At 43.3% G+C, this 27,349-nt stretch overlaps 1 protein-coding gene across 5 annotated transcripts in view; it reads right to left on the reverse strand.

Moving 5' to 3' along the window:
* The window catches only part of MAST2 (microtubule associated serine/threonine kinase 2), a 161,391-nt gene that overhangs the window by 6,121 nt on the left and 127,921 nt on the right, over positions 1–27,349 (reverse strand). For 3 of the 5 annotated variants that reach the window (XM_084786540.1, XM_084786538.1, XM_084786542.1), the window contains 14 exons: positions 24,581–24,656; positions 21,042–21,062; positions 17,678–17,756; positions 11,990–12,144; positions 9,791–9,866; positions 8,938–9,147; positions 7,619–7,720; positions 5,568–5,700; positions 4,543–4,604; positions 4,110–4,195; positions 3,462–3,670; positions 2,388–2,526; positions 1,265–1,397; positions 465–630 (listed from right to left, as the gene is read on the reverse strand). In XM_084786540.1, the coding sequence (XP_084642666.1) occupies positions 465–630; positions 1,265–1,397; positions 2,388–2,526; positions 3,462–3,670; positions 4,110–4,195; positions 4,543–4,604; positions 5,568–5,700; positions 7,619–7,720; positions 8,938–9,147; positions 9,791–9,866; positions 11,990–12,144; positions 17,678–17,756; positions 21,042–21,062; positions 24,581–24,656 (1,647 nt within the window). The remainder of the gene's footprint in view (positions 1–464; positions 631–1,264; positions 1,398–2,387; positions 2,527–3,461; positions 3,671–4,109; positions 4,196–4,542; positions 4,605–5,567; positions 5,701–7,618; positions 7,721–8,937; positions 9,148–9,790; positions 9,867–11,989; positions 12,145–17,677; positions 17,757–21,041; positions 21,063–24,580; positions 24,657–27,349) is intronic. The other 2 variants (XM_084786541.1, XM_084786539.1) reach the window with 1 other exon arrangement.

Genomic DNA, 27,349 nt, shown 5'->3' on the forward strand with positions numbered 1-27,349 from the left:
ACTGTGGGTAGAATGGGGGATGCAGAGAAGCATAGAATACGGAAGGGGAAAGCCGGCTAGAGCTCCTCAAAGCCTTGTCTGGGACCCCCGTTCCTTAAGTCCTATAGGTTCCCCACCCCTAGTGCAATCTCACAGTCCCTACATAGCTTGATCCACGATCCAGTGTGGGCGCTGCAGATAGGGACTCCCCACTCCTCAAGCTGCAGCCCACCTGCCGTTCTATTCTGGACACAGAACTCACTCTGGCAGACAGAAGCACAGCATAGAGCACAGTGGCACAAGAGTGACATGACCACAGACAAAGCCCCAGTAGGACACAAAGGATGTGTGCTCATGCATGCATGCACAAACACACACATGTACCCAAAGCAGGAAGCCTACCAGACACATATACTCATTGGGTGGAAAAAGAGCTGAAGAGCCCCCCAGCCTGACTATACACTGATCCGGGGCACAGTACCTACCACTGATCACTTGCCCAAAGAGCTCCTCCGGAGTGTCTCCAAAGAAAGGGACGCAACCCACCAGGAACTCATACAGGATTATGCCCATGGCCCACCAGTCCACCGGCTTCCCATATCCCTGACGCAGAATCACCTCAGGTGCTATGTATTCCGGAGTCCCGCATACCTGAGCACAGAGAAGCCAGGCTGGCTTAGTATCCTAGGACAGCTTGCTGGCATGGCAGTAGGGGATGTTCCTACTGCTGGGGCAGAGAATAAGAGGCAGCTTATCTTTTTTTTGTTTTGTTTTGTTTTTTGTTTTAGGCAGCCTATCTTAACTAATACACAGGACCTACGGCAATCCCAGGGAACCAGTTACCCAAGCCTATCACTCTCTTCTGGATCTGGTCTTAGAATTGTCTCCTGCCCCCAGAACAGAGCTTACCAGTCACCTATGGACATCATAACCTGAAATATCAAGTCAGAGCACATCCAGGGGCTGCTCTCTAGAAAATGGCACAGCATCCAATGTAAACACGGACAACTAGCCCAGGAGAGCTGTGCCTCGGGCTGATCTCACAGGATGCTGCATCAGCAGTTAAACACCTATTTCATCCAAACCTCATGAAAAATTGTACTCCCTTTTTCTCAGAGCTCATCCTGTTTTCCAAATGTGCTACCTATTTCAATGGTTGCCTGGAACTAAAGGCAAAACCATGGCGTCATCATGTTAATACTCAGGCACAGGGTAAGCAAGTGATTCCAAGGCTTTGTTCTGAGGCCTGGGTTTCACTCTCTGAGGTGTCCCCACACTTCCTTACCTGCTTGTCTAGGAACTCCCGGGCATCCTTTTCTATGTGGCCCTCATACAAGTTGGTTGTCAAACTCATGAGGCCAATTTTGGAAAGTCCAAAGTCAGTGAGTTTGATGTGCCCCATGGATGTAATCAGAAGGCTGTGAGACCACAGAAATAAAACCATGGGGTTATTTCTCAGTTGTCCTTTAGTGCTGATCTAGTGTTAGCCTCTGCATGGTACCAAGAGACACAAATGGGGAGTTGGGCAGCTATCAAGTCCCTCCTTGCAACTGCATCTCTTTGTTGTTCTGCCTGAATTCTGTAACTGAACTGGTAGAAGAGACTTCCTCCTTCAGGGTTGAGATCAGTCGTCCTGAAGCAGTTGCTGCAGTCACTGACAATCCTGCCCTAAGCTGAGGGGCTTACACTATCCATCTCAGGGAGAAGGAAAACTAACAGAATCTTTTTCCATGCCCTCGGATGTCTTCGGAGGAAGGAACCAGAAATCAGAGACTTCCTTACATATTCGGCCTGGGCCTTCTATTTGGTGCTAAGGGCTTCACCCTGCCACCCCTCTTCTACTGATTCCCAAATTACTTTCTCAGGTCCTGATTTCTTTAATGGGTTTCATGTCTGTCCAGCTGCCCAGGCCATAAACTCAAACTCTCCCCAAGTCCGGTTTCCTGCCTGGCTTATCACCTGAGTGAGACATGTTCTGACATACTGAGTTCTGTGATGGTCTCCACACTGTTCTGAACTGGAGATGCAGTTCAGTGGCACAGTACCTCCCTAGTATGCATACAACCTTGGCTTTAGTAAACAGTACCAAAGAAGGAAAAAGGGGGCCTATTTCTAGAATACTAAGGATAGCGAATGAGCCATTTTCAATTTAGAAGGAAGGGATTTGATGCTCAAAACTTTAGTTAAAAGACTCAGAATTAACAAGCACCAGTGGCCATCTCAACACAGGTCCTGCATAATATCAAAGCTATTTCGTGTAGTCATTACTACATGTGCTGATTCTTTTGTTTTGCTTGGTTTCTTCTGTCTCCTAGTTGCCATTCTAAGGTGATACGAACGTGTCTGTCCCACTCATCAAGGGACTTAAAGAGGAAGTCTTCAACAACAGACACAGACAGCGGGCATACTTGTCAGGCTTGAGGTCTCGGTGCACAATGCCATAGTTGTGTAAGTACTCCAAAGCCAGCACAGTTTCCGCAAAGTACAGACGCACCATGTCTACAGGCAGGGCCCCGATGTTCTTGAGCAGAGTGGCACAGTCTCCCCCTGTGAAAAGCCCAGGCTACTATGAAGAAAGGCAGGCCTTCATGATAGGGTCCTGCTCCCCACCAGTTCTCAGGCTTTGCAGTACCCAAGGAAACAGCCTCACAGAACAGCTGATGTTGGAGCCTGTGACTCCAGCCCTTCTGTTACTAGCAGGGGTGGGAGACTGCTACTAGGAAGCCATTTGCCAGTGGCTTTTAAGACTATATCTTAGATGGCAGAAGGAAGGAATCCAGGCTCATACGTTCATCATGACTTACAGAAATAAGACTTAGGCTTTTAGGATGGGAATACCATATACAACAAATGCATCTGCTGAAACACTCGCGCTTTTTCACTTACTTCCTTTTTTCCAGGAAGTAAAAGCCCTATAGAGTCACTTTTCCACTGAAGTAAAAGTGTGGCTCTGTTCGACTTTAAGCCGTAGGAAAATATGTTTGGAGCTGTACACAGTGTGTGTGTGTGTGTGTGTGTGTGTTCGTCACAGGGAGAGCCACTACAAGGCTGCTGCCCTTCTCTAGAGCTCTGCACATGCTGTTCTTCTAGTCTATTCCTAGAGTATTTGACTGGGTTTTGGGGTGGCCCCTTTACAAGTCATCAGCCGGACGCAATCTTCTCAGAGCCCCATCTTGGGCTTTGTGGCTACCACCTAAAGCCTCTGTCCCTGTCTGAGGGTTTGCGGACTCTGGGGAAGACTCTATAGGGCTGGGCTGCCACATCAGTCCCAGAGTGCCTCATAGTGGGGCACCATTCTCACTGTGGAGCTATGAGCTCACTGTGACCAATGGTCTCCGAGTTCCTAAGCAGAAATTGATGACAAAGAGGCCTTGGAAGCTGGAACCTGAAACTTCACTACCATACAAAGAAGCCAGTCCCTATCTAGGCCTAAGTCTCAGACTGCACTTTGACTTCCACACAGGCCACCTTTCCCCCAGTACCTTCAACATATTCCATCACCATGCATAAGTGACGCTTGGTCTCAAAGGAGCAGAACATGCTGACCACAAAGGGATTTTCAGCGAAAGTCAGGATGTCGCGCTCCACAAAGGCCTGCTGGATCTGGTTCCGCAGGATCAGATTCTGCTTATTAATCTTCTTCATAGCAAAGCGCTGCCGAGTAGACTTGTGCCGCACCAGAAAGACAGCCCTGGGAAAGACAGCCAGCTCAGCCCAGCACCCAGGGGCTCTCAGCATCTCAGCTGTACATCCCATAGCCCCAAACTGCCTCTCCATCCCACACAGGGGCACAGGACAACAAAGACCTTGGGTCTGTGCCTACTACTAAGAAGAACTAGGCTTCTGGCCCATTAACTCTTTAGTTTCCTGGCAGACTAGGTCCTGAGGACCTCGTTCAGTATTTCTAGAACTAAGAGAGTGCTACTAAGACAGGTGGGAATCTGCCTGCGCAAAGAAGAAATGCTCAGATGCCAGGGGAAACTGTACTCTTGACATTCCAGGAGAATTCAGGGAGGGAGTGGGTCTGCCTTGGGTTATCTTTGGTCCAGGGGATTGGGAACCATACACGTTAAGGAAGAGAACTGAAGATTTAGTTCTAGTCTTGGACAAAACATGACCCATGCCTTTACCCATAGGCTCCATTGCTGATGAGCTTAATGGTTTCAAAGTCCTCTTCAGAGGGAGTCTTTTTAGACTGCTGAGATGCCCCACGACCCTGGGAGACAAAGAAAAAGGAAGGAAGTGGGTAAGCTTCCAGAGCATGTATGCGTGGGGAAGCTGTGTAGCCCCAGCTCCTGCCCACTCTTTCTCTCCTGAGAGAGAAAGACACTTTTTAATGTTGGTAGCACCAACTCCCCATTCCCCAAATGGTCCTTAAAAAAAAAAAAAAAAGACTTTCAATGCTATTTTATGTGTTTGAATATTTTTCCACATGCATGTGATATGTGACTGGTGCCCGTGAAGGTCAGAGGAGGGCACTGGATTTCTTGGAACTAGAGTTCCAGGTAGTTGTGGTCACCAGTGTGGGTCTCAAAGATTCAGGCAGGAGCACAGGATCTTTACCTCAACTGAATCATCTGTTTCCGGAGTATCAGGACTGTCATAGCTGCTCAACTGGGCCATTTCTAGAAACACAGCAAGCACACCAGAGAAAATTGCACAGCAATAGTAGGCATTCTGCTAACATCCTCATGTCACAGACAGGTCCACGTGGGGCGGGGAGGAATACTTCCTACATAAGCCTGAGATGTAAATCTAGTCATATGGCTCTATCCCGAGTATGGCACAGATTTCAGACAGGGAAATAAATCCAAGTGCCGATACTTGACTATTTCTAGAAGTTCAATGCCATTTACAAGGCCTGGTACTGTCTAGAAAAACTCTCAAACTTGGGGCATTTCCTGGCTGACAGGGCTAAGGGAGGCTTCTGGAACCCCTCCTTTAGGGTTGGGGCAGGGAAGAGAGCAGACAGGAGCAGAACAAGTACAGAGCTAGACATGCACCGGCTCATCATGGAGTTCAGAAGACTAAAGTGAAACTCTAAAGCAGAACGGAACAAGCCGCAAACAGAAAGGCCTGTATGGAGGCCAGCGGAGAGGGAAAACATACAGAGGGTGACCTTTTTGTTTTGTTTTGTTTTTAAAGACAAGTGTGGGCTTTCTTCTTTCTTTTAAAAAAAAAAAAAGATTTATCTATTTATTATGTATACAGTGTTCTGCCTGCATGTGTGCATGCCTACCAGAAGAGGGCACCAGATCTCGTTATAGATGGTTGTGAGCCACCATATGGTTGCTGGGAAATTGAACTCTGAATCTCTGGAAGAAACACAACGTTCTTAACCTCTGAGCCATCTCTCCAGCCTCTGAAAGGTGACCATTTTAAAACAATGTGATTACGGTCCTTACGGGCCTTGTTTGATCTGAGGCTCTGAATGCAACCTAGCTGGGCCAAAGGCAAAGGAAAGGCTGTGTAATAGTGGAGACCAGAGAGCATCTTCTGTAGGCCTGAGACCCCTGAGGTCACGTTATGTCGTTATGTCTACGTCTAGGCTAAATCTCTTCTTTATAGCTGCTAAGCAGCATGCTCACCCTCTAGGGGGTCCCGTGTGAGGCCCAGCTGGCTAACGATGTAGCGGGGAATATCACATTTAATTCCATGTCCTTCTTTGGCATGACCCTCAGCTGCTTCTAACAGATGGTAAAATTCTTCAGGGTCAAACTCCTGTGCCAGAGAAAAGAAGTGGTCAGGGGGTTGAGATACAAGTGAATGCTGCTGCCTTTCTTGGATTTAAGGCACATACCAGAAAGAAAGAAATTAAACTTCTTTGTGATGGTCCCTAAAGATTCAGAAACACGATTTATAGATAATAGAACACAGCTGCCTTACCACAGCACCTCCAGATGACTTCCTAAGTATAGTATAGTCTTTCTAGTAACAAGCACAAGAGTTTTTAGCTTTAAGACAGTTTAGCCTAGTCACCTGTTTCCAAGTCAGATTCTTTTACCCAGGGAGCTATGCGAGGTATGTTCTAGCAATCAGTTTGGAGCACTGGCAGGCATATCGTAGCTCACAAGAGCTTTGGCCCACAGCCTTTAAACACTGCTGAGCACTTACGTGCAAGGCCGGGAGTACTAATGTTGATGAAACATGATTTGCAAACAACAATAAGGAACTTACTTCTGGTTGCCTGCCCTAGGTTACACTCTGGGCTACACTACCCATTCTTTGACTTCAGAGCGGAAACGAAGCTGTATAGGGTATGCTGACCTGCCACTGACTCATGGTCACACAGGTAGGGAGAAGTAGAAATCCAGCAGGCAAACCCTCCTGGCTGCTGGCTACAAGCCCACACCTTAGTACAGACCACACACTTTTTTGAGGGGGTAGGAGAATAGGGTCTTCCTACAAAGCCCTGGCTGTCCTAGAACTCACTATGTAGACCAGGCTTGTCTTGAACTCACAGATATCCTCCTGCCTCTGCCTCCTAAGGGTTGGGATTAAAGGTGTGCACTGCTATTCCTGGATCAGACTTCACACTCTTTCCTATGAAGAGAGACTGGATCTGCAGCCCTTTCCTTATGCTTGTCTTCATTCTCTCTGGTCTCTGTATTTGAGGACTGCACTATTATAATCAGGGTAAAATCTAACACCTAGCATCCTTCTACTTCCTGTTCTTTCTCAGGCTCCATCTGATCAGAACATCTACATCATAAACACTTCTCTAACCATCTCTCCAGCCCATATAGTTATATCTCAATGTTTGTTAAAACTCAATGGATGGCATGCCTCAAAAGTATGTATTTTATGTCAATTAATAAAAAAAAAAGCTTATCTATGGATACATGCTTATAATCTTAGTACTTGGAAGATAGAGATAGTAGGATCAGGAGTTCAAAGCCTCAGCTACACAGTGAATCTGAGGCCAGCTGGGGTTACCTGAGACACTGTCTCAAATAACAAAATAGATCTGACCATGCCACATTCTCGCCTCACTTTTTTGGCAGCTCCAAACGGCTTACCATTCTCCATGATCTTGCAGAGCTTACTGTCCAGCCTCAGTCTCACCACTTTCCCAAATACACTACTGTGTTCATGGCCCTCACTGGGCAGTTTGCACTCAAGTTGCTGAATAAACTCCAGGTTTCCCAGGGACCTTTCACGCGTGTTCATTTTGAGAATGGAAACATGTCCTCCACCAGGTTCCCACTATACCCTGTGTTAACTAGATGCGACTCTTCTCATAACAGTATCATCACGCACACATCTGCATGCCCTATACTTGCTTATGGCACAGGAAGCTTTTACTATTAGGACCCTGAGTGGCCAACATAAGGTAGGCATTCAGTGATGTGCACTGAAAGACTTACATGAAGGACCCATGTGAACTAAACTGGACTATGCTCTGTTTATGCTCTTTGCACAAGGTTCCCATGACTTGGGGGTGTGAGGGTACGAGGTATGCTGACTTAGCCAGAGGTAGGCCAGACTAATATTTATTACCACCCCAAGGGCTTGCAAATCATATTTAAATAAACAATTTACCAATAAAAACATTAATTGTACTGCCAGTTTTGGGCAAGCTGCTTCCTCTACATCCCCTAATCCCCGCCAGAACACCCGATCTTCCGCGCTGACTCACCAGGCACTCCAGGAGACGAGCTGGGCGGGCAATGACAATCATCAACTTTTTTACCAGCTGTATCACGAAGGCTACATCTGAGCTTTCTGAGCGCTCATGAGCCTACACAGAAGAGAAGGGCTGCTTAAACCATTATCCTAATGTGGTTGGGTTAAACAGAACCAGACTGTACAGACTTAAGAAAGAAATACGAAAGTGTACGTTGAAGAGTCAACTTCAAACTTATTTTTTTTAAGACTGGGTCTCTCACTGAGCCTTTCATTCACTGATTGGCTGTCCTGGCTAGCCAGTGAGCTCCTGGGGTCTCCTCCCTCCCCTAAGGGGTGTAGAAACACGTGCCACACCTGGGCAGTGGGGTCCAAACTCATCAGGCCCTCATGCTCATGTGGCAGCCACTTCACTGACTGGCCCGTCTCCTCAGCCCCATGACATTTTCTCTTCTTTAAAGATAGAGTCTTACTATGTCGCCTGGGCAGACCACACAGTCTCCCAAGTTCTGGGATTATAGGTGGGTGCCACCACATGCAGTCATGTTTTGTTTTGTGGTTAGAAATCTCCATGCCCTAGTGCTAAGGATTACTAGAGCCTCATACCACTCGGAGGGTACACTTGTACTTAATTCATTTTGTGTGCATGTGGACACGCTTGTGCCATGCTGTGCGTGTGAAGGGTCCTCCTCCTTCCCTTGTGTATGCCCTGGGGATCATACTTTGTTGTCAGGCCTGGCAGCAGGCTCCTTAATCTGATGAGTCATCTTACCAACGCCAAACTTCATTTTGTACAGAAACAAACAGTTGCTTTTCATGGGGATTTGGCATCTTCAAGTTGCTCTTATACAACATTTATATTTAAGTATTCACTTCAAAATCAGAGGAAGAATTTTTTATAGATAAAATTAATTTAAAATACATATTTAAAGAAAACTTTCTCACTGTAACTACTGCCTACTGAGTTCTATCTTCAAGGGCATAAAGACTGATCTGGTATTTGAAAGTAATAATCATCATCAGTTTGAATCATTGTCTGTAGATCAATGGTCTCTTGAAATGCCTGGAGGAGGAGGAGGAGGAGGAGGAGGAGGAGGAGGAAGAGGAGGAGGAGGAGGAGGAGAAAACCATTCCCAGAACTGAGTTCCTCTGACTTCTCTTAGTGATGTAAAGTTCTAGAGAGGGATACCAGCTCATTGGCAGTAAATTTGGAAATTCCTACACACTAGCAAGGAGAGCTGGTGGTGGCCAGGAGTTGGGAAAAGTGGGTTCACTGCTATCCCTGAGACTGCCTCGTGGAAGTTTCACCAGTCCCCTCATCAAGACACTTACGTCTTGCAGAAGCTTTTCCAAATTCTCTTGAAGTTCGTAGAAATAGTGTGATGTAATGAGGCCACTCCGAGACTTATCCAGGCAGTCTCGGGCCATCTCAATCACCTGATGATGAATAAAGCTTAGGGCTCCATCTGCCAAGGGCAACACACTATCTGGAGTGTTACAGGAAATGAATTCGGCTAGTCGCTCTTCCATCTGTGCAGTGGCCTGAAAATAATAAGAAAGTTAAAATTTTCCTTTCAGTCCCAGCTTAGCTGCAGCAAATTCTTAAGGATAAGATCTCCATGTGCCTGACTGCCTCATGTTACATTGGGAAACCTAAGACTGAAGGCATAAAGGGATCTCTTCAGGTAAGTCAGACAGCTCCAAGACAGATCCAAGGTCCTCTATCACCCTTTTGCCTGTCTCTTGCTACATGTGACATACAAGGGTTGAGGTAGTACTTGCCATCGTTTTATTACAGCCTTCTCTGGGGGTGGCCTTCCTTATACGTTCTTATTGCTCCTCATGTCCCCCAAGCATCACGAAGGTGTGACCAGAGGGCAAATCATGTCAAAGGGAAAGGGGGGAGGCTGCAGAGAGCCTTGGGTCAGAGACGCAATGTGCATAGTAAGAAGCCAGGCCTCTGGATCTTTCTCTTTAACAAATAATGTGATCTTCTCCTCTACTCCTCTTGCTCTGGCGGGCAGAAGCGAACGCTCCGCAAGGAAAGACCCCTCTAGGTGCTTTTAACGCTGGCGATCTTTCTGGTTACTCTGCAGTTGAACCCTCCATTTTGAAGTCGTCCTCCTGAGCTGGCTGTAGGTAGCCGCCCTTGGATACTATTTTCTCCTTTAAAATAAATCCTTACCTTGGGGAATCTTTCTTTGTACACATGATTCATCATTATTATTTCACTGTCGTAGGAAACTGGGGACCGTCCAGGACTAAATAAAAGAGAAACAACCATATTATTTTAGTGCCATAGAAAAAAATCAGGGAGAAATATGGCTATTCTTTGAGCCCCTCAGCCCTACTTGCCTTCAGTATCTCACATATTCCTGTATTTATGAAAGCTAAAGAGCTCTTTATTCTTAGAGCTCTTAGTGCACTTGTTTATAGTTTTAAAATCGTGCTACATGAAAATAAGCTATCTTCCTGGCCATGGCTGAAAAGTCAACTTGCCAGTCAATTCAGTCACTGGCTCCCTAGGATAACCTTTCCCAGCAAATGACTCCCTGTTCTTACAAGCTTTGGTTAGTGGGATATGTCCTAGGAATCAAACCAAACACGCAACCAAAGAAAACCTACATATATCTAATTTCATTTCATTTTTTTTTTTAAATTTTCATTTCTAAAACAAGCTACAGCCAATAGGCTACTTTGGTTGTCACCTAGAGAATACAAAAGCAATAATGAGGTCTAAGTCCGGATGTTTTATTGAAAGTAGACAGTAACTTTCCAGCTTTTTCATTATTCTCCGTCCTGCATCTTTCCACACAGCACACTGTGAACACATCTCCTTAGACATTTCAAATCTTGAGTCAAACAGCTGAACATCAAGTTTGGTGCCGACTCATGACCCAGTTTCAGCTAGTTTAGGTTTTGGAATTTTCCTTTGAGCCAGGCGTGGTGGCGCACGCCTTTAATCCCAGCACTCGGGAGGCAGAGGCAGGCGGATCGCTGTGAGTTCCGAGGCCAGCCTGGTCTACAAAGCGAGTCTAGGACAGTGAAAACTACACAGAGAAACCCTGTGTTGAAAAACCAAAACCAACCAACCAAAAACCAACTGTCCTCTGGCCCTGTTTTAAGGATTTCCTGAACGTCACTATGACCCTTACAACCTCAACTAGCTTAAAAGGTACCCATAGTTCCTGAGAGCTGTTAGACCACTGTCACTTAGGTGTCCCTTTATGAAATCAAGTAAATCCCTGGGGTCCACTGTAGGGGGCTAAACATCCTTTTGTTTTGATCCCAAGTGTGGGATGGGGAATAGACTTGTGAGAGAACAGGTAATGTTTATCCACTTAGAAGTTGAACCACTTCGGGGGCTTGGTTGTTGTCAGCTGAAAAACATCCTAGTACAGACTCTGAGAGGAGATATATATATATCAGCCCCAAACAGGAGGCTTTTTTGGGACTTGGTATTGGTGGCTGTTCATTGCTCCACTTGGAGACGCTCCTAGGCTCCAGGGAAGGCTTCAAGGCTTTGGGCTTTTGCCTTGCGCTGCCACTGAGGCTCCAGTTCTGGTTGTTCCAGGTTCCAACAGCAACCTTGGTGGAGTTGCTGGTCTGCTGAAATCCTGCTGACTACCCCAGGAGAATCGTTCCTAGGAACCCAGAAGGTTTCACTCTTGTTTTCCTTAATCTCCTTTCCCTCTTGTTTAGGCTAGTCAGGTTGTGAGGGAGGTATAAGTTCATAATAAAGTATAATTGTTAAGGAAATTGAGCCTACAACCCACACTTTCATTGCATTCCTGATGCTTTGGACTGAAGCCCCAGTTACATTTTCATCAGTCCGTGAGTCTGAATTATGCCTTTGAGATCTGGCCAACAACCCCGTGTCACTCCCGGTGCTAACATTACTTGATGGGATTCTTCCTGGGAGGTACAACTCCTCTGGAATTGCAACCTATACTTTAGCAGTTTATCATTTTCCAGAAACTCAAGGAAAGCTGAACTAAGTCATTAAAGCCACACTCATTTTCAGAACTGGTAACACTATGATTCTCCTTTACTGAGTACAGTCTGGAGAGAAGAAAAGACTCAGCTACCTTGCACTTGGAGCCAAAACAGTCAAGTGTTACTGTACTTGACTCAAGCTTCCGTTGTGTCTGACCAAGAGTCAGCAAATCATGGTTTTTGTAAAGAACGAGTCTAAGGACATTACCCAAGCAAGTTAACTGCACTGCAACAGTAAAGTGACACAGTTGTGATAGAAATGAGTTGACAGCAAAACCTAATGCACGTACCATCTCAGCTCTCCACAGGACATATGTACTGAGCCCTGCTCTGTACAAATACATTGGGGCCCACAGGTACTAGGGCAGTAGGCTGGACCACTCCTTACCTGAGGCTGCGGGAACGGGGCCGCATGGCTGGGGACTGTCGCCCTTCCTCATCAGGTACATTCTCTGTGCTAAAATGCTTTGTCAGAAAGTGTAGTTCATCAGCTGTAGGCTGGAAAGGCAACTGATGAAGCTTTTCTTGTGAGGAACATGATGACTAGAAAACAAACAAACCCACCAGCATTAAAGACACATGCAAGGGATCTGGAGAAATAGCTCAGTGGTTAAGAGTACTTGTGACACTATCATACGGACCAGAGTTCAGATCTCAGCAGCCAATCAATAAGCCGGGTCAGTAAAGCAGATTTTTCTACATAAACTCTTTGCCTCATTCAATACAGCTCCTAGCTAGCTGGGATAGCAGTTCATCAGCCACGCTTCCTAGCTCTGTAAATATTCCAGGCATGTTCAGGTGCAGAGGTACCTCTTGTTTGCCCTTTCATAACCCAGGGAGCACCACCCTACTGACAGTCCAGCAATGTTTTCTTTTAGTTGTTTCTTTGTTATCCAGAGGAAAAATAGTTTTGCTGAGGTTAGGAAGACTGTAGTGAGATGCCAGGGACATTATAAAGCAGGAAAATCCAACAGAAAAGAAAATTGCATTTAGATCTAGGCTTAAAGATTAGACCTGGTACGAAAAGCAATCTCAAGTTCTCAACAGGGCTTAAAACCTAAGAATTTCTGACAAGAGCCCACTATTCACAATAATCTGAGGGAGCAAGCTGGTCCTATGGTGGGAATCCCACACATGTAGCTACTCTGTGGCAAGACACAAGATTTTAGGACTCCAGAGTTCTTCCTTTACTAGGCCCCAAGAGTAGGGATGTCAGACATTACTGGCCCAACCTTCACATACCAGTCAACCAAGGGCTTGGGGTTTACTCATCTAACTCTATTTAGCACTAGAGCTACTGTTGCAGGATCATCAAGGGAGAAATGAGCTCTGTGCAGGCAGTTGTGAACTGCCATGGGGGCTCTCAAAACTAAACACAGATCTTCTGCAAGAGAAGTAAGTGCTCTGAAGGCCTGAGCCATCTCGCCAGCTCCTAATGCAGGGGTCATAAATAGCTAGTGTGGTTTTTATAGGGTTTTGATTGATTTGTAAGTAAGTTGCAAATCGAATACTCACTCAACCACAGCTGATATGAATCTAGTGGGCAATGTAGTAAGCTACAGTGTGCAAAGCTGATACTTTAAAGTACTGTATTTTCCAGAGTATAAGATGATCCCCAATTTTAACTTTCCCAGTTAAAATACAGAATTTGCAATATACTCGCTGTATAAGACTACCCCTCTTCCAATGCACACCCTGTGGAAAGGTTAAAGTTAAAGTTGGGGTCATCTTATACGCTGGAAAAAACGGTATTTCAATAGCTGTGTGTGGTGGTGTATGTTTAACTGCAGCCTAATACACAGTGAAATTGAGATACTGTTTCAAAGTTTTAGGTGGAGGGAGTATGTAGGTTGAGTCTATTAAGCTTAATGCCTTTTCTTTTTCTTAGGGCAACCGGCTTGTCTCTAAAATGAGATAGATTCTCTCAGGAAACAGGTAGCGGCCTGACCTGTACATCAGGCGCCACAGAGCCTAGAGAAGGACATTCAGAACTAAAAGGTGAAAGTGACCGTCCCCTAAGGAGAGAAGGGGCGAGACAAAAACACCCACAACAAACGTAAAAACCCGGGCACAAGATGCCTAGGGTACGCATAAACCCTAAAATAAAATGGGAGTTTATATAAGGTTTAAAAGGGGGATGTGTCATACCCTATGGAGAGGAGTGAGACAAAACCTGCAACAAATGTAAAAACCCAGGCACAAGATGCCTAGGGTACGCATAAATGTGTTTAAGTTTAATGCCTTTCCTTTTGCTCAGGGCAACAGGCTTGTCTCTAAAATGAGATACATTTTCTCGGGAAACAGAAGTGGCCTGGCACCATCAGGCACATCAGGCACCATAGAGCCTAGAAAAGGATATTTACAACTATACAATCCTGTTTTGATTTCAATTAGATAATGATTGTGTGTTCTTTGGTAATGGTAATATTATACTTCCTCTTTGAAAGAGCTCAGAATGAAACCGACCTGGATGAAAGGGAGACTGCTAACTGAAGTCAGTCAATATGTACATGAATCCAAACTATACAACAAGCAGTAACATGTATTGCTAATTTCATTACATGGGAATAACTCTGAGACTGACTGTGACATGAAAATTTATGCATAGCCATGCTTCTTACTAGTTACAGCATGCCCGTGACATATTATTACATGCCATTCTTTGCATGGCACGAGTGAAGAATTATAGATGTCTGTCTTCTGCTCATACAAGGAGCAGAGAACCAGCCTTGATTGTTGTGTGCATCCTGTACACCTCATGCATTTATAGTTTTAGACTGTATAATGCTTGTGAGAAATTATACATTTTCAGAACAAAAGAACTGGACACTGAAGCTGGATCAGACCCGACAGGACTCATCCTCCAGTGTGCTGAGATGCTGACAGCGGCATTCTTCATGTTCCAGTCACATGCTTCGGTTGCTGTTTGTCATCAGAACAGAACCGCTCGCAGGACAGCTTCCAAGAAAGCTCCTGATTCCAATTGGTCCAGCATTTCAGACACAAGGCTTTTATTAAGCCTGGAATTTCTCAACATCTAGAGACTGGAACACAAATGCTATCTCTAGTTTGTTTAACCATTTTCCCATTTTCATCTGGGCTCCTACATAAGTATTATTCATCCCAAGTCAGTCAGAAGAAGCCTTAAAAAGAGAAGGATGGCGCACTTCCCTTAAGGGGGTTGGGTAAGGTTTTGGGCTATGGATGCTTATTTTCATTGTGAGTTGGTTACGTTATTATTGGTCTTATTCAGAGAGAGAATGAGATTGGACTCAGGGATTTCCCTCTGAAAATATAGAAATATATAGGGATGATAGGACAAAAGGTAGTTTATTGAATCTACTCTTCAACTTAAGGCCTTATTTGTAATTCACAAGGTTATTTTTAATTCATTGGTATAAAATCTAACTTAAGATTATTATATATTTCTACTCTAATATGAGGTATAGTTCTCTTACAACTCGATTATGATACAAGGTTTATTTTCAATACTTTGAAGATACTATTGTAGGCTGTTTAGGATAATTAGTAATACAAGTTAATTTTTGGTTGATTAATTCATGGTCATGTCAAGTACTACTCAATTTTATCACAAGAATATACATCCTAGATTCAATAGATAGATAAGGTAAAATATTTAGATAAGGTCATCAAAAACCTCAGAGACCTACAGAATATGGCATTTAAAGATTTTTTTTTTTTTTTTTTTTTTTTACTGTTTTGAGGATTTTTTGAAAATTAGACAAGTTGACTCCTGGCAACACCCAGCCTGACTCAAAGAAGGTAATGAGCATCAAGGAACCTCCTTATGGAGATGGCTTCAGATGTGGCAAAGCCAGCCACTGGGCAAAAATGTCCTTGTTTTCTGCCACAGACAGATTTCTACCTGAAATGGGCAGGCTTGGATGCAGATGGAGTTGATGGCCAAACTCTGCCAAGACAGGGTAGGCCAGTCCTCAATAGTCCCTGCTTCACAAACATGTCTGTCAGATATAGTGGACTAGAAGGCTGAAGATGATGCTCCAATGTGTTAAGAGAGTTTTGAGTGACTGTTCAGGCAGCAAAGTGTTTCTGTCATTTTTTCATTTAGGAAGTTGTTAACCTGCACTTCCTGTTTACTCAGGTAATTAATTTTATTCCTTCTCAAGTCTCTGATGGGGTTGAGGACAGGCAAACACTATGAGTATAACATGAATATGATTGTTTCATGGCTCTTTTTGATATATGTGTGTGTGTGTGTGTGTGTTGTATATTGGTGAATAATAGAAATGTATAAAGGCTTTTTAATTTTTTAAATTAGCCTAAAAAAGGGGAATTGTGGAGGAATGCCTTGAGTGGATGTAGCAGTTGTCAATAAAGCACTGTTTAGCCAATCAGCTGGGCAGAAGGACAGGAAATGGAAGGCGGGGCTTCAAGGAGAGACCGAGGAGCTGGGAGTTGACAGTTGAAAGTGAACAGTTGGTGGAGAGAAGCTGCCCTAGGAGGATCAAATTGGCAACTGCTTGGGATGTAGTAGGTTATGAGGACACAGGATTGGAGTAGTTTATTTTAGTTTACTAGTAGATTAGTAGCAGTTTAGATTCTGCCCAGTGTCGTGCTTACAGCTTTGAATTACATTTCAGTCTCATTGTGTCAGTTACTGGCTTCCTAGGCCTTACAGATAGATTAACTGCAACAGAAAGACACATAATTATGACTCTCCTTTAGAGTTTACAAAATACCACTTGTTTGAGTGAAGGATTATGACTAAGGGGGGTGCTTATAGGGAAAAATTTTAAGCTTTAACTACCAAAGGCCACTAAGACCTCTGGACTAAAGTGACTGGGCCAATGGAAGAAGTAAAGTCCTTTTTTGTTTGTTTGTTTGTTTTTTCCATGTGATTCGTGACTATAGATAAACGGAGCAGAGAAGACATAAAGACCCATAGAAGAAATGAGGATGGAGTCATCATGCATATGAGTTGCAAATCCTAAGACATCACTTGTTTGTTTGCTGACAACTTTTGTCAGCTCTGTAATCCCAGCTTTGATGAAAAGCTGCTCCAAGAGGAGGCTATATTTCAGGATCCATTGTACATACTCAGTCTTTAAAAAAAAAAGCTAGAGAGAGAGTGCATGCATGTGTACAGAGGGCAACTTAAACGCGTATCAGAAAGAACAACTGTCTAAAAACTGAAACGCTCACTAGAACAACCATTTTAGAGACAGGTCCAGCTCTCTGTTGACATAACAAGCAGCATATAACCACTCGTCCTTTCTGAAAGGTTTTTAACAATGATGAAGGCTACCAAGCCTTTGGGACACGGAAAAATTATAAACTCTTTATTGCACTCCTACAAATAAAGTAGAGGGAGACAGGTAGCCATGCCTACGAGCTCTGACACCTCATCTCACTGGGAGAGAGAGCTCTTTTCTGAGTTCACTTGGAGAAATTGGGGCGAGAACTGGCGAATCCTCTGAAGACCTTATAAATATTATGGAGGTGAAAGTTACCAAGGCTCTTCCCCTCACAAAATCCTCTCCTATACTCAAGAAACCAAATTCAAGAAGCTGAATTTGGAAGGAAAGCTGAAGTATCATTTCCAGGACTGGATGGAGAACAAGTGTAAGAAAATACTTTTAGGGGGCTGGAGAGATGGCTCAGCAGTTAAAAACACTGTCTGCTCTTCCAGAGGTCATGAGTTCAATTCCCAGCAACCACATGGTGGCTCACAACCATCTATAATGTGATCTGATGTCCTCCTCTGCCTGCAGATGTACATGCAGTCAGAGCACTGTGCACATAATAAATAAATAAATAAATAAATAAATAAATAAATAAATAAATAAAATAAAATACTTTTAGAGTGAAGACGGTGTGGTGTCTTAGTGCCGTAGGCAGCAGAAGGAAGACTGAGCAATCAGACCCAGCCTGAGTTTCTGAGACCTCCAAGGTCAGCCCCTAGGGACACGCTTCCTTCAGTGAGACCGCACCTCCTCAAAGTGCCACTCTTTACGGATCAAGCATTCAAACAAATGAGTCTAGGGGGCCAGTCCTACTCAAATTACCACATCTAGTTACAGCTCTGGCTACTTACCGAGACAGTGGAGCTAGGCGTGTTGGTTCCATAGCCTGAAGAAGGCAAAGAGGCCAAAGACCAGCGCCGTCCATCAGTCCTACATAAAAAAAGGAATGTTGCCCCACTATAAGATCTATCACAGACCTAGAGAGGAAGAGGATGAAAGAGGGAGGAGGGAACGGGAAGATACAAGTGAGGGGATAACAATTGAGATGTAATCTGAATAAATTACTTTAAAAAAAAAAAGTAATGTTATGTCACACTCTGAACTTCAAGGCCTGCCTAATTGTGTCCATTAACATTTTTAGGCAGTTAATTCACTGTCTCAAAACACAAGACATGTTGTCTGTCTGGCATGAGTTCTCACAATTCTCTACGGTGTGGGCCCCACTGTGTGATTTTTATTTCAGAGATAGCTACTTTGAATGACAGCATCAGTTATAGATAAGCCAGATGGCTCAGTAGGTAAAGGTGTTTGGTACCAAGCCTGACAACTCAAACCCCAAGTTTGAACGCAGTATCCATATACTGGAAGAAGATCCTGAAGTTGCCCTCTGTACACAGCATGCACTCTCTCTCTAGCTTTTTTTTTAAAGACTGTAATTTAGTTTATATTGTATGCATGTGTGTCTATGTGTGAGCCCCTATGCTATACAGCATGCACGTGGAAATAAGAGGGCAATATGCAGGAACAGATTCTTTCTACCACATAGTGCCCAGGGATCAAACTTTGAACAGTCAATAAGCACCTACATCTGCTAAGCCATCTTGATAGCTCAGAAAAACTATTAAAAAAAAATATGGGCAGGGTGGCACACACCTTAATGTCAGCACTCAGGAAGCAGAGGCAGGAGAGGATCTCTGTGAGTTGGAGGGCAGCCTGGTCTACAAAGCAAGTTAGTTCCAGGCCAACCTAGGCTATAAAATGAGAACTTGTCTGAACAACAAAAAAATGTTTTAAAGGAACATATGCTACACTGTTGGTGAGATGACTCATGGAATAAAGGCGCTTGCCACCAAGCTTGATGGCCTGAGTGTGATGCCAGGGACTCACATGGTAGAAAGAGACAACTAAAGCATATGGACTGTTCTCTGGCCTCCACTTGTGCTCTGTGGCATACATGCGTGCACAGATGCACATCTGGTAAATAAATGTAAGGAACATAAAAAATACTTTATGCCACATCCCACCACCCAAACAAATAATTACACATCCATGTTATAAAAGCTTCAGCTCAGAAACCTGCCATTTCCAGAAAGCAAAGAACTGTATTCTTTGTGTTGAGAGCTTTAGGAGAATAAACCAGCAGGAAGCCTCCCCCAAAGTTATAAATAGCCAACAGTCACTTCCCTATTCTTTCACAAGGTTATTGCTGTTCTTTGGGAAAAAAATTGTTGAAGCCAGTCAATGGATCCTAATGAATCCTAGAGGGCCTATTACTATTTGCTATTAACTGATACTCATTTCAGACACTCAAATAGTGTCTACCTCTGTCAACCCACTGGCCTAGAGAAGACCAAAGGTACTTTAAGGGGTTTGCATATGGAAATCAAGAAAGCCTTGAGGGAGTTGGTTCTCTCCTTTCACTGCATGGGTTACGGTGATTAAACTCACGTTGTCAAGTTTGGCAACAAGTAGCATTACCTGCTGTGCCATGTTGTTGGTTCTAAAGTTTGTTTGTTTGGTTTTGGTTTTTCGAGACAAGGTTTCTCTGTGTAGCCCTGCTGTCCTAGACTCACTTTGTAGACCAGGTTGGCCTTGACCTCACAGCAATCCACCTGCCCCTGCCCCTGCCTCCTGAGTACCGGATTGCAGGCCTGCACCACCACACCCAGCTAAGCATTCTTTTTTCAGAGCTTGGTGGCATATCCTTCTCAAGTTGAAGTTAAATAAAAACAAGTTTGCTACTATTTACTGGATACTTTTTAGATTTTTAATTTTATTTTTAGGTGTATAGGTATTTACGTGTGTGTGTGTGTGTGTGTGTGTGTGTGTGTGTGTGTGTGTGTGTGTGTGTGTATAGATTCCCTGGGACTGGAATTACCAAGGTTGAGAGAAGCCACATGGGTGCTGGGAACTGAATCTTTTTCTTTTAGAAAGGCAGCCACTGCTATTAACCAATAATCCAAATCTCCAGTGCAGAACCACAGAATCTTTTTTGTTTTTCTGAGACAGGGTTTCTCTGTGTTGTATCTTTGCCTGTTCTAGACTGCTTTGTATACCAAGCTGGTCTTGAACTCATAGAGATCCACTTGTCTGTCTCCTGAGTGCTGGGATTAAAGGCATGTACCTCCACAGAATCACAGAATCTTAAACCATCAACAATATAGGATCTTTAGAAGCTAAGATGCAAATTACAATGATTTGCATAGATTTGTCTATTTGTTCAAGGTCTTAGTTATATCAAGGGATTGAAGAAGAAGGAGGAGGAGGAAGAGGAGGAAGAGGAGGAGGAGGAGAAGGAGAAGAAGAAAAGAAGAAGAAATCCTGGCAGGACTTTTCATTTTCAAGTCTTCCTCCCCAATATTATCTAGCATTTCTACCATGATGTGTAAAGGGAAGCGCTGGCAGCTCCATGTCACATGCAACCTCACACGCCCAGCCAGCTCACGTAAGTAAGAACTCTGCTGTAACTCACACTCTGAGGCAAAACTGTGTCCAAGAGAGTGCTAAAAAAATGATTTTCTTTCTTACCTCTTTGATCTCTAAGAAAGTCACTCAAGTCCAGAAGAGAAGCTGAACAAAGATTAGTCAAATATAACTCTGGGATAGATTTTCTATGCCCTTGTCAAATTTTTTTTCACAGCTGATGTTCAAGTCTTTAGATCAGTATTTCTCAAACTGTGGGTTGTAACCCCCTTTGGGGTAAAAGACCCTTTCACAGGGGTCACCTAAGACCACTGAAAAACACAGATATTTACATTATGCTCATAACAGTAGCAAATTGCAGTTTATAAAGTAGCAATGGAAAACTGTTATAATTGGGGTCACCACAACATGAGGAGCTGTATTAAAGTCTGGCAGCTTTAGGAAGGCTAAGAACCACTGCTCTAGATGAAAAAGGAAACCACTTGTAAGACAGCTACTTTTCTGTATAGACTGATGGGCAGAGACCAAAGCCAGTATAAAATGCAATCACTAGATGTCTGTTTCCTCTGTTCATCTCACTCAGAGACTGAGGAAGTATGTGAGAACAGATTGAAATAGAGCACTGAGATCCCATATGGCCTCTTTATGCAAAGGCTCAATTTTCACAACCACGTTCAGGAAAAAAAAAATCATAACAACCAGTTCTCCCACCAAACACAAAAATCACAAGATATATTGATTGATCATGCAGAGCAGCAGCCCAGCCCATGCCCCCAACACACCCATTATTACCTGTCTGCTCTGTGGCCATGGCTGTAGTGAAAAGACATACATTATGAGAACCAAAGGGAACCAGTGTGAGCAATTCAACCCGCCTCCCCTGCCCAGATTTTGTATAGCTTGGCAAAGACAAATGTTTTGTTCAAGAATAAGTGGCCGTTTGAAGTGGAACTGTACTACAGATGGTCTATACTTAGGATTCCATTAAAGCTGTTGTTTTGATCCTGAAGGGATCCTTACTCTACACACGTGGCCATTTTTCATGTATGTTCTACAAAAGGATAGGCTGGGGGCTCTTATTCCATGACTACAACTCAAATGCCATACTCCCTAGACAGGACAGGTTTGGGTTACACTGGCTGATACCAGGCTTCAAAGCCGTTGGCTGTCCCTATTTCAAGTCTAAACGCAGCGGTTACTCGGGCATCAACAGTACCTGCCATGCCTCTGCTTAGAACATTCCCTCTGCCTTTGTCCTCATGCCCAATAGTAGCTATGTCTTGGTCTTCAGAGGGGCCGTGTGTATCCACCCAGTGGGGACCCTGTTCTTTTTCTTTTTTTTTTTTCATGAAACATCATGTTCCTTCCCTCTATGGTAATCATTGGTTTATAATTTTGTCTTCCCAGTCCTTTTATTCAAAGTTGAGGATGGAATCAGATCCTTCACCGAGCTAAACCTCCAACCTCCAGTTTATAACTATGCAATCCTTTGCTTCTTCACTTACTGTCTTACTTGAACCACACATTGGACCAATAGGCACTAAGGGCTTATTATTTACTAGGCAGCAATTTTTAATATATTTAAGGAACCTCTAATTAAAAGATGATTTGATTCTAGGTCAGGCAAGATAGAAAACATGAAAACAAGGAAGTATCACACACTAGAAAGTACTGAAGATGAAATGGGATGATCTGAGAAAGAACGTGTGGTTAAAAAGGTCTTTCTCCAGGACAGCCAAGACTACACACCAAAAAAAAAAAAAAAGGTCTCTCTAAGGAGATAATATTTAAGGTGAGATATGAAGGACATGAATGAGTCCACTAAGTTAAAGCAGTTTCCTTATGCCAGGACAAGTAAATAAACTGTCTAGTAAGACTGAAACTTGGAGAAAGCTGAGTGTATGTCCACTGTGCTACCATGGAATAACTAAGTATCCAAAGAGCCTGGCTCAAAGTTTATTCTCAGTAAATATTTATTGAACAAATAGGAAATGACCCAATGCCACCTATGTGGGTCTTTTTGTTTTTGTTTTTTTTTGTTTTTGTTTTTGTTTTTTCGAGACAGGGTCTTTCTGTGTTAGCCTTGGCTGCCCTGGACTCACTTTGTAGACCAGGCTAGCCTCGAACTCACAACAATCCACCTGCTTCTGCCTCCTAAGTGCTGGGACTAAAGGCGTGCGCCACCACGCCCAGCTTTGCTTTGTTTTTTTAAGACAGGGTTTTTCTACGTAGCCTTGGCTGTCCTGGACTCACTTTGTAGACCAGGCTGGTCTTGAACTCACAGCAATCCACTTGCCTCTGCCTCTCGAGCACTGGGATTAAAGGCGTGTGCCACCACTGCCTAGCTTGGTAACAGGTTTTATTGTTCCAGCTCATACTTAATCTGATCCTAAGTTTACACACAGCCCTTCATTAACCGGATGGAAGAACTATGAGACAGACCTAAGTTCACAGAACAAACCCACATGAGGTTTCTTTAGAGTAAGGCAACTACTAAGTGAGGAAAAGCACCAAAATTAGCCATCAAGACCCTCCTTGCTGTCCTTTTTAGCCACACAGAATTCTAGGGAAGAATGGGATGCATTTCTTCTCGCTTGAAATGGAATAGTAAGTGCTAGTCCCAGCAATCTCCTGTTTCTGCTTTACTTCTATTTATATTTTTGGAGATGGTGAGCCTCCATGTGGTTCTGGGGATCGAACCCAGGTCCTTTGCAACAACAACAAATGCTCTTAACCTCTGAGCCAACTCTCCAGCCTTCTCCTTTATTTTTTGTTTTTATTATTTTATTTTAATACTTTTGAGACAGGATCACCCAGGCTATCTTCAAATTCAGTATGTAGTTGAGGATGATTTTTAATGTCTTTTCCTCTTGTTCTTACCTCTCGTGTGTTGGGATTACAGGTATGAGTACACCACATTGTTTATGTGGTGTTCTGTGTATGTTAGACAAGTCCTTTACCAACTGAGCTCCAGCCTTCTGCTATACTTTTTAGGAAAGAAGTCCTTCCAACCAACAACACCGCTCCCCCCAAACTGGGTTTCTCTGTGTAGCCCAAATGTCCTGAACTTGCTCTGTAGACCAGGCTGGCCTCAAACTCAGAGATTTACCTGCCTCTGCCTCCTGATTGCTGGGACTAAATGCATGCGCCATGGCTACCTGGTCAAGAACGCACTTATTCCAAGATGTATTATTATATTCTCTAGCAATTAACAGTTACAATGCCAGAGACTTATTATTTATTTTGAATGGGCTTTCCCATTTAGAACTAAAGACAACTCTAACAACAACATCTCAAAGCTAAACAACAAGCAAGAAAACAAAAAACAAAAGTCTCACAAACTTGAGCTTTAGCTAAGAGAGAGTTCTAAAGTTTTGAAAAGAAGCCACAATACATAGAGAGCCTTAGCAAAAGGTTTGAAGAGACTGTCAGCATGGACTTCTCCAGAGGCCACTTAATGTGCCCTTGCCATTTATGGAGCTGTCAGGGATGCTAAGTAGAAGAAGCCACAAACAATACTGTATTACTTTTAGACAGGAGAGAAATGGGACTTAGCGAATCCTTCTAAGCTCAGGTAATAAGTGAAGACTGTATAGTCTTTTTAAACCCACACTTGGACCCCCAACTCAAAACTGAGATTTATAATCCTAGCATTTGGGAGGCAGAGACAAGGTGGACCTCTGTGAATAAGGCAGCCTGTATAGTCTACTTAGTGAGTTCATATGCCAGCCAGGGCTACATAGCGAGACCAAGTCTTTAAAACAAAACAAAGCAAGAATAAAAAACTCCAACAAAATCTGAGAAGAAAGAGAGGTATACTAGGCTGTTTCAGCTTCTTGGAACTAAATGGGATACAAGGTAGAGTGTTACTTTGGATCCTTCCTGGAACCAGAGTCCATCTTCTCTTCTGTCACCTGAGGATAACTCTCAATTAAGGTACAGTGCTGTGGAATATATTCTTAGGGCACCACTGAACATACTTCTATGTTTCTGTTCAGCTGCAAACACACAGTCACTTAGAACGGAAAACTTGAGGAAGATAGTTGTAATCTGGGAGAAGACAGAAAGAAAGGAGTTTTGACAGCTGGTAGTCCAAGGCAACCCAATCCCCATGGAAGAGCACTGATTTAAAGTAGGGCTCTGTCATCTAACATGCACATGTAGGAGCCAAGTGGCAGCAGTGCACACCCAAATCCCAGCACTCAGCTCTGAGTTCAAGGCCAGCCTGGTGTATAGAGTAAGTTCCATGACAGCCAGGGAAACAACAACAACAACAACAACAACGCACACAGATGCCAGTCAGTCACATAGGAGGTTCTCAAGCAACTTACCTACGGGCAGGAACAAAGGAAAAGTGAGCAGGAGCATTCGGAGAGAAATTCCGGGGGCTGTCCAAGGGACTGTTTCCTGTGATGGAGAAAGGAAAAGAAACCTCTTTGAGGTTTGCTTTGAGAATGAGGGGTGAGGGCTGGGTAGAATTGGTATTAATTTCTGATAGGAAACTTTTCCCCATTATTAATCTGGTATATTTAATTATTTTCTCAGGTCAGTCATCAGTTTATGACTCTTGATAAAAGCTTGACAGCCCAGAGATTTTCTCTGTTACTCTCAAGGTGCCTATGACTACAGCTGTATCAAGGGCATGCATTCTAGATGTAGCCCTAATTTACATGCTTCTTGCCCTCCCAGGAACAGATCAAGTTACACTATTTCAAATGCTTAAAGATTTTCTTAAAGACAACAGAACACCTGGTCTGAAAGTTACACTACATCTAAAGTGCTAAATAAAAATGTACATTCTTGAAGGGTAAACAGAGGTTCTTTCCCAGGAATTCAGGATAGAAGTATAGCATAAAATGCCTTGTACTCCAAACTCTGAGGTCTATAAAGCATGGTCAGTCTCCTCAACTACCATTTTCTCAATTAGTTCTTACATATTCCCATTAACTTTGTAACTAAGAAATTCAGAACCTCTGAACAAAATGCTGTTTTCATTTATGCTAGTTACTAGTGTTTGAGACAGAAGCCCAGGCTGAACTCAGTTGTTCTGCCTCAGCATGGGATTCATTCATAACCTGAGGTTTTCATCCCCTCCCCACCCCACCCCCCGAGTCAGGGCTTCTCTGTGTAGCCTTGGCTGTCCTGGACTCACTTTGTAGACCAGGCTGGCCTTGAACTCAGAGATCTGCCAGCCTCTGTCTCCCAAGTGCTGGGATTAAAGGCATGTGCCACCACGCCCGGCTAGGTTTTATTTTTGAAATGAGGTGTGTTTGTCTCACTAAGATGTCTAAGGTGGCCTAAAACTCTTCAGCTTCAGTGATCCTCCAGCTCAGCCTTCCAAGTACCTGGGACTACAGGTTGCTACCCATCCAAGGAAGATATGCAAATTTCAAAAAAAATTGTGTATCATGTCAGAGGATCCCAAGAAAGAATGCAGACTGACAAGGGAATCTAACCACATTACAGATGCATGAAGCAACATCACTGAAAGAGTGAAGGAAAAACTGCTGACATAAGAAACTTTAGAAATGGAGTCTGTAGGGGGCTAGAGAGATGGCTCAGAGTTAAGACCACCTCCCAGAACCTGGGTTCAATTCCTAGCACCCACATGGCAGATCATAGCGTCTGTAACTCCAATTCTAGGGAATCCTACACCCTCACATAGACATATTCATGTAGGCAAAACACCAATGCACATGGAATAAATAAATCATTAAAAAAAAAAAAGAAACGAATCTATAAGACTAAGGGGAAAAGGAACTACAAAACGAAGTACTGATTCAGGTTGACAAAGCAGTTTCTTAGAGGGTACAGGTTAAAGATTCTGGCATTACTATACATGTGCACTGTAAATGAGTGATTACGTATGGATGGCAGATGGTAGGAGCCAGGTTTCTCATTGTTAGAATGTAAATCTCCAGGTCAGAGAAGAAACTGTGATGATCCATGTCACTGTGGCGGAGTCGGAAACATCAGGAAGAACTCGTGCTTCAAACAAATACAGATGCCTGCTCACAACCACTTACAGTGGTTATGCTTAGAGTGCATAATAAAACTGTGCCTAAAAGAAAGATGACACTCCAGCAACAAAGCTGTTACTCAGGTCTTGGTTTCTAATACTACCCTCCCTTCCAAAAAGAATTCAAGCTTCTTGAAGAAATAACTGACTCTAAGACTGATATAATAAATAAAGATGAGCAGTGAGCATTTCATAATGTTAGAAGTCACAACCAACTAAAAAGCAAAAGCAGAAACCGAACAGCACTGATGAGGTGTGTCACAGGAGAACAGGAAGCAAATGAAGGGCCTTCCCTGCAATGGCCAAAGCTACAACATTTTAAACGGATAAGTAAATAAGATTCAAACTAGACACTAAATACCTATTAGTTCATACTAATCAAATTGATTAACAAGTGGAAGAAGACCAATAAATATACAGACAACTTAAACACTACCAACCAATTTCACCTCATTGCCACAGAACACTGCAATAGTGGACTATACATTCTTTTCAATGGCAGAAAAAGTTTATTAAAGATTATCATACTCAGGGCCATAATAAAATGCAATACATTAAAAACTTAAATGATATAAAATATTTTTGAACATCCTGAAATTTAATGATAAATTAGTAAAAGAAACAATAAGAGAAATCTCTGGTTTTTTGTTGTTGTTGTTGTTGTTGTTGTTGTTGTTGTTTTGAGACAGGGTTTCTCTGTTCAGACCTGGCTGTTCTGGAACTCACTCTGTAGACCAGGTTTGTCCTCAAACTCAGATCTGCCTGTCTTTGCCTACTGAATGCTGGGATTAAAGGTATAAGCCACCACAGATCAGCTGGGATTTGTTTTTTATTAATTAGTGAGAAGATATCGTGTTATGCAGTAGGTGTGGGGGGCCTGCTAAAGTTTTTGGCTAAATAAATAAACAAACAAACTCAGAAATGATTCATCCCTATAGCCTGGTAGACTAAGAGATTATAAACATACCTTTTGATGGCCAAGGTATGTTCCCAAAGCTGTTCTGCTCCACTTCTGATGGGAGGTACTATAATGCAGCTTAAGGTCTTAGCGGAGATTTAACAACAAATTCTTCAAGAAGAC

The sequence above is a fragment of the Acomys minous genome (assembly GCF_964271855.1).
Source record: "Acomys minous genome assembly, chromosome: 6".
NCBI classification, from domain to species: Eukaryota; Metazoa; Chordata; class Mammalia; order Rodentia; family Muridae; genus Acomys; species Acomys minous.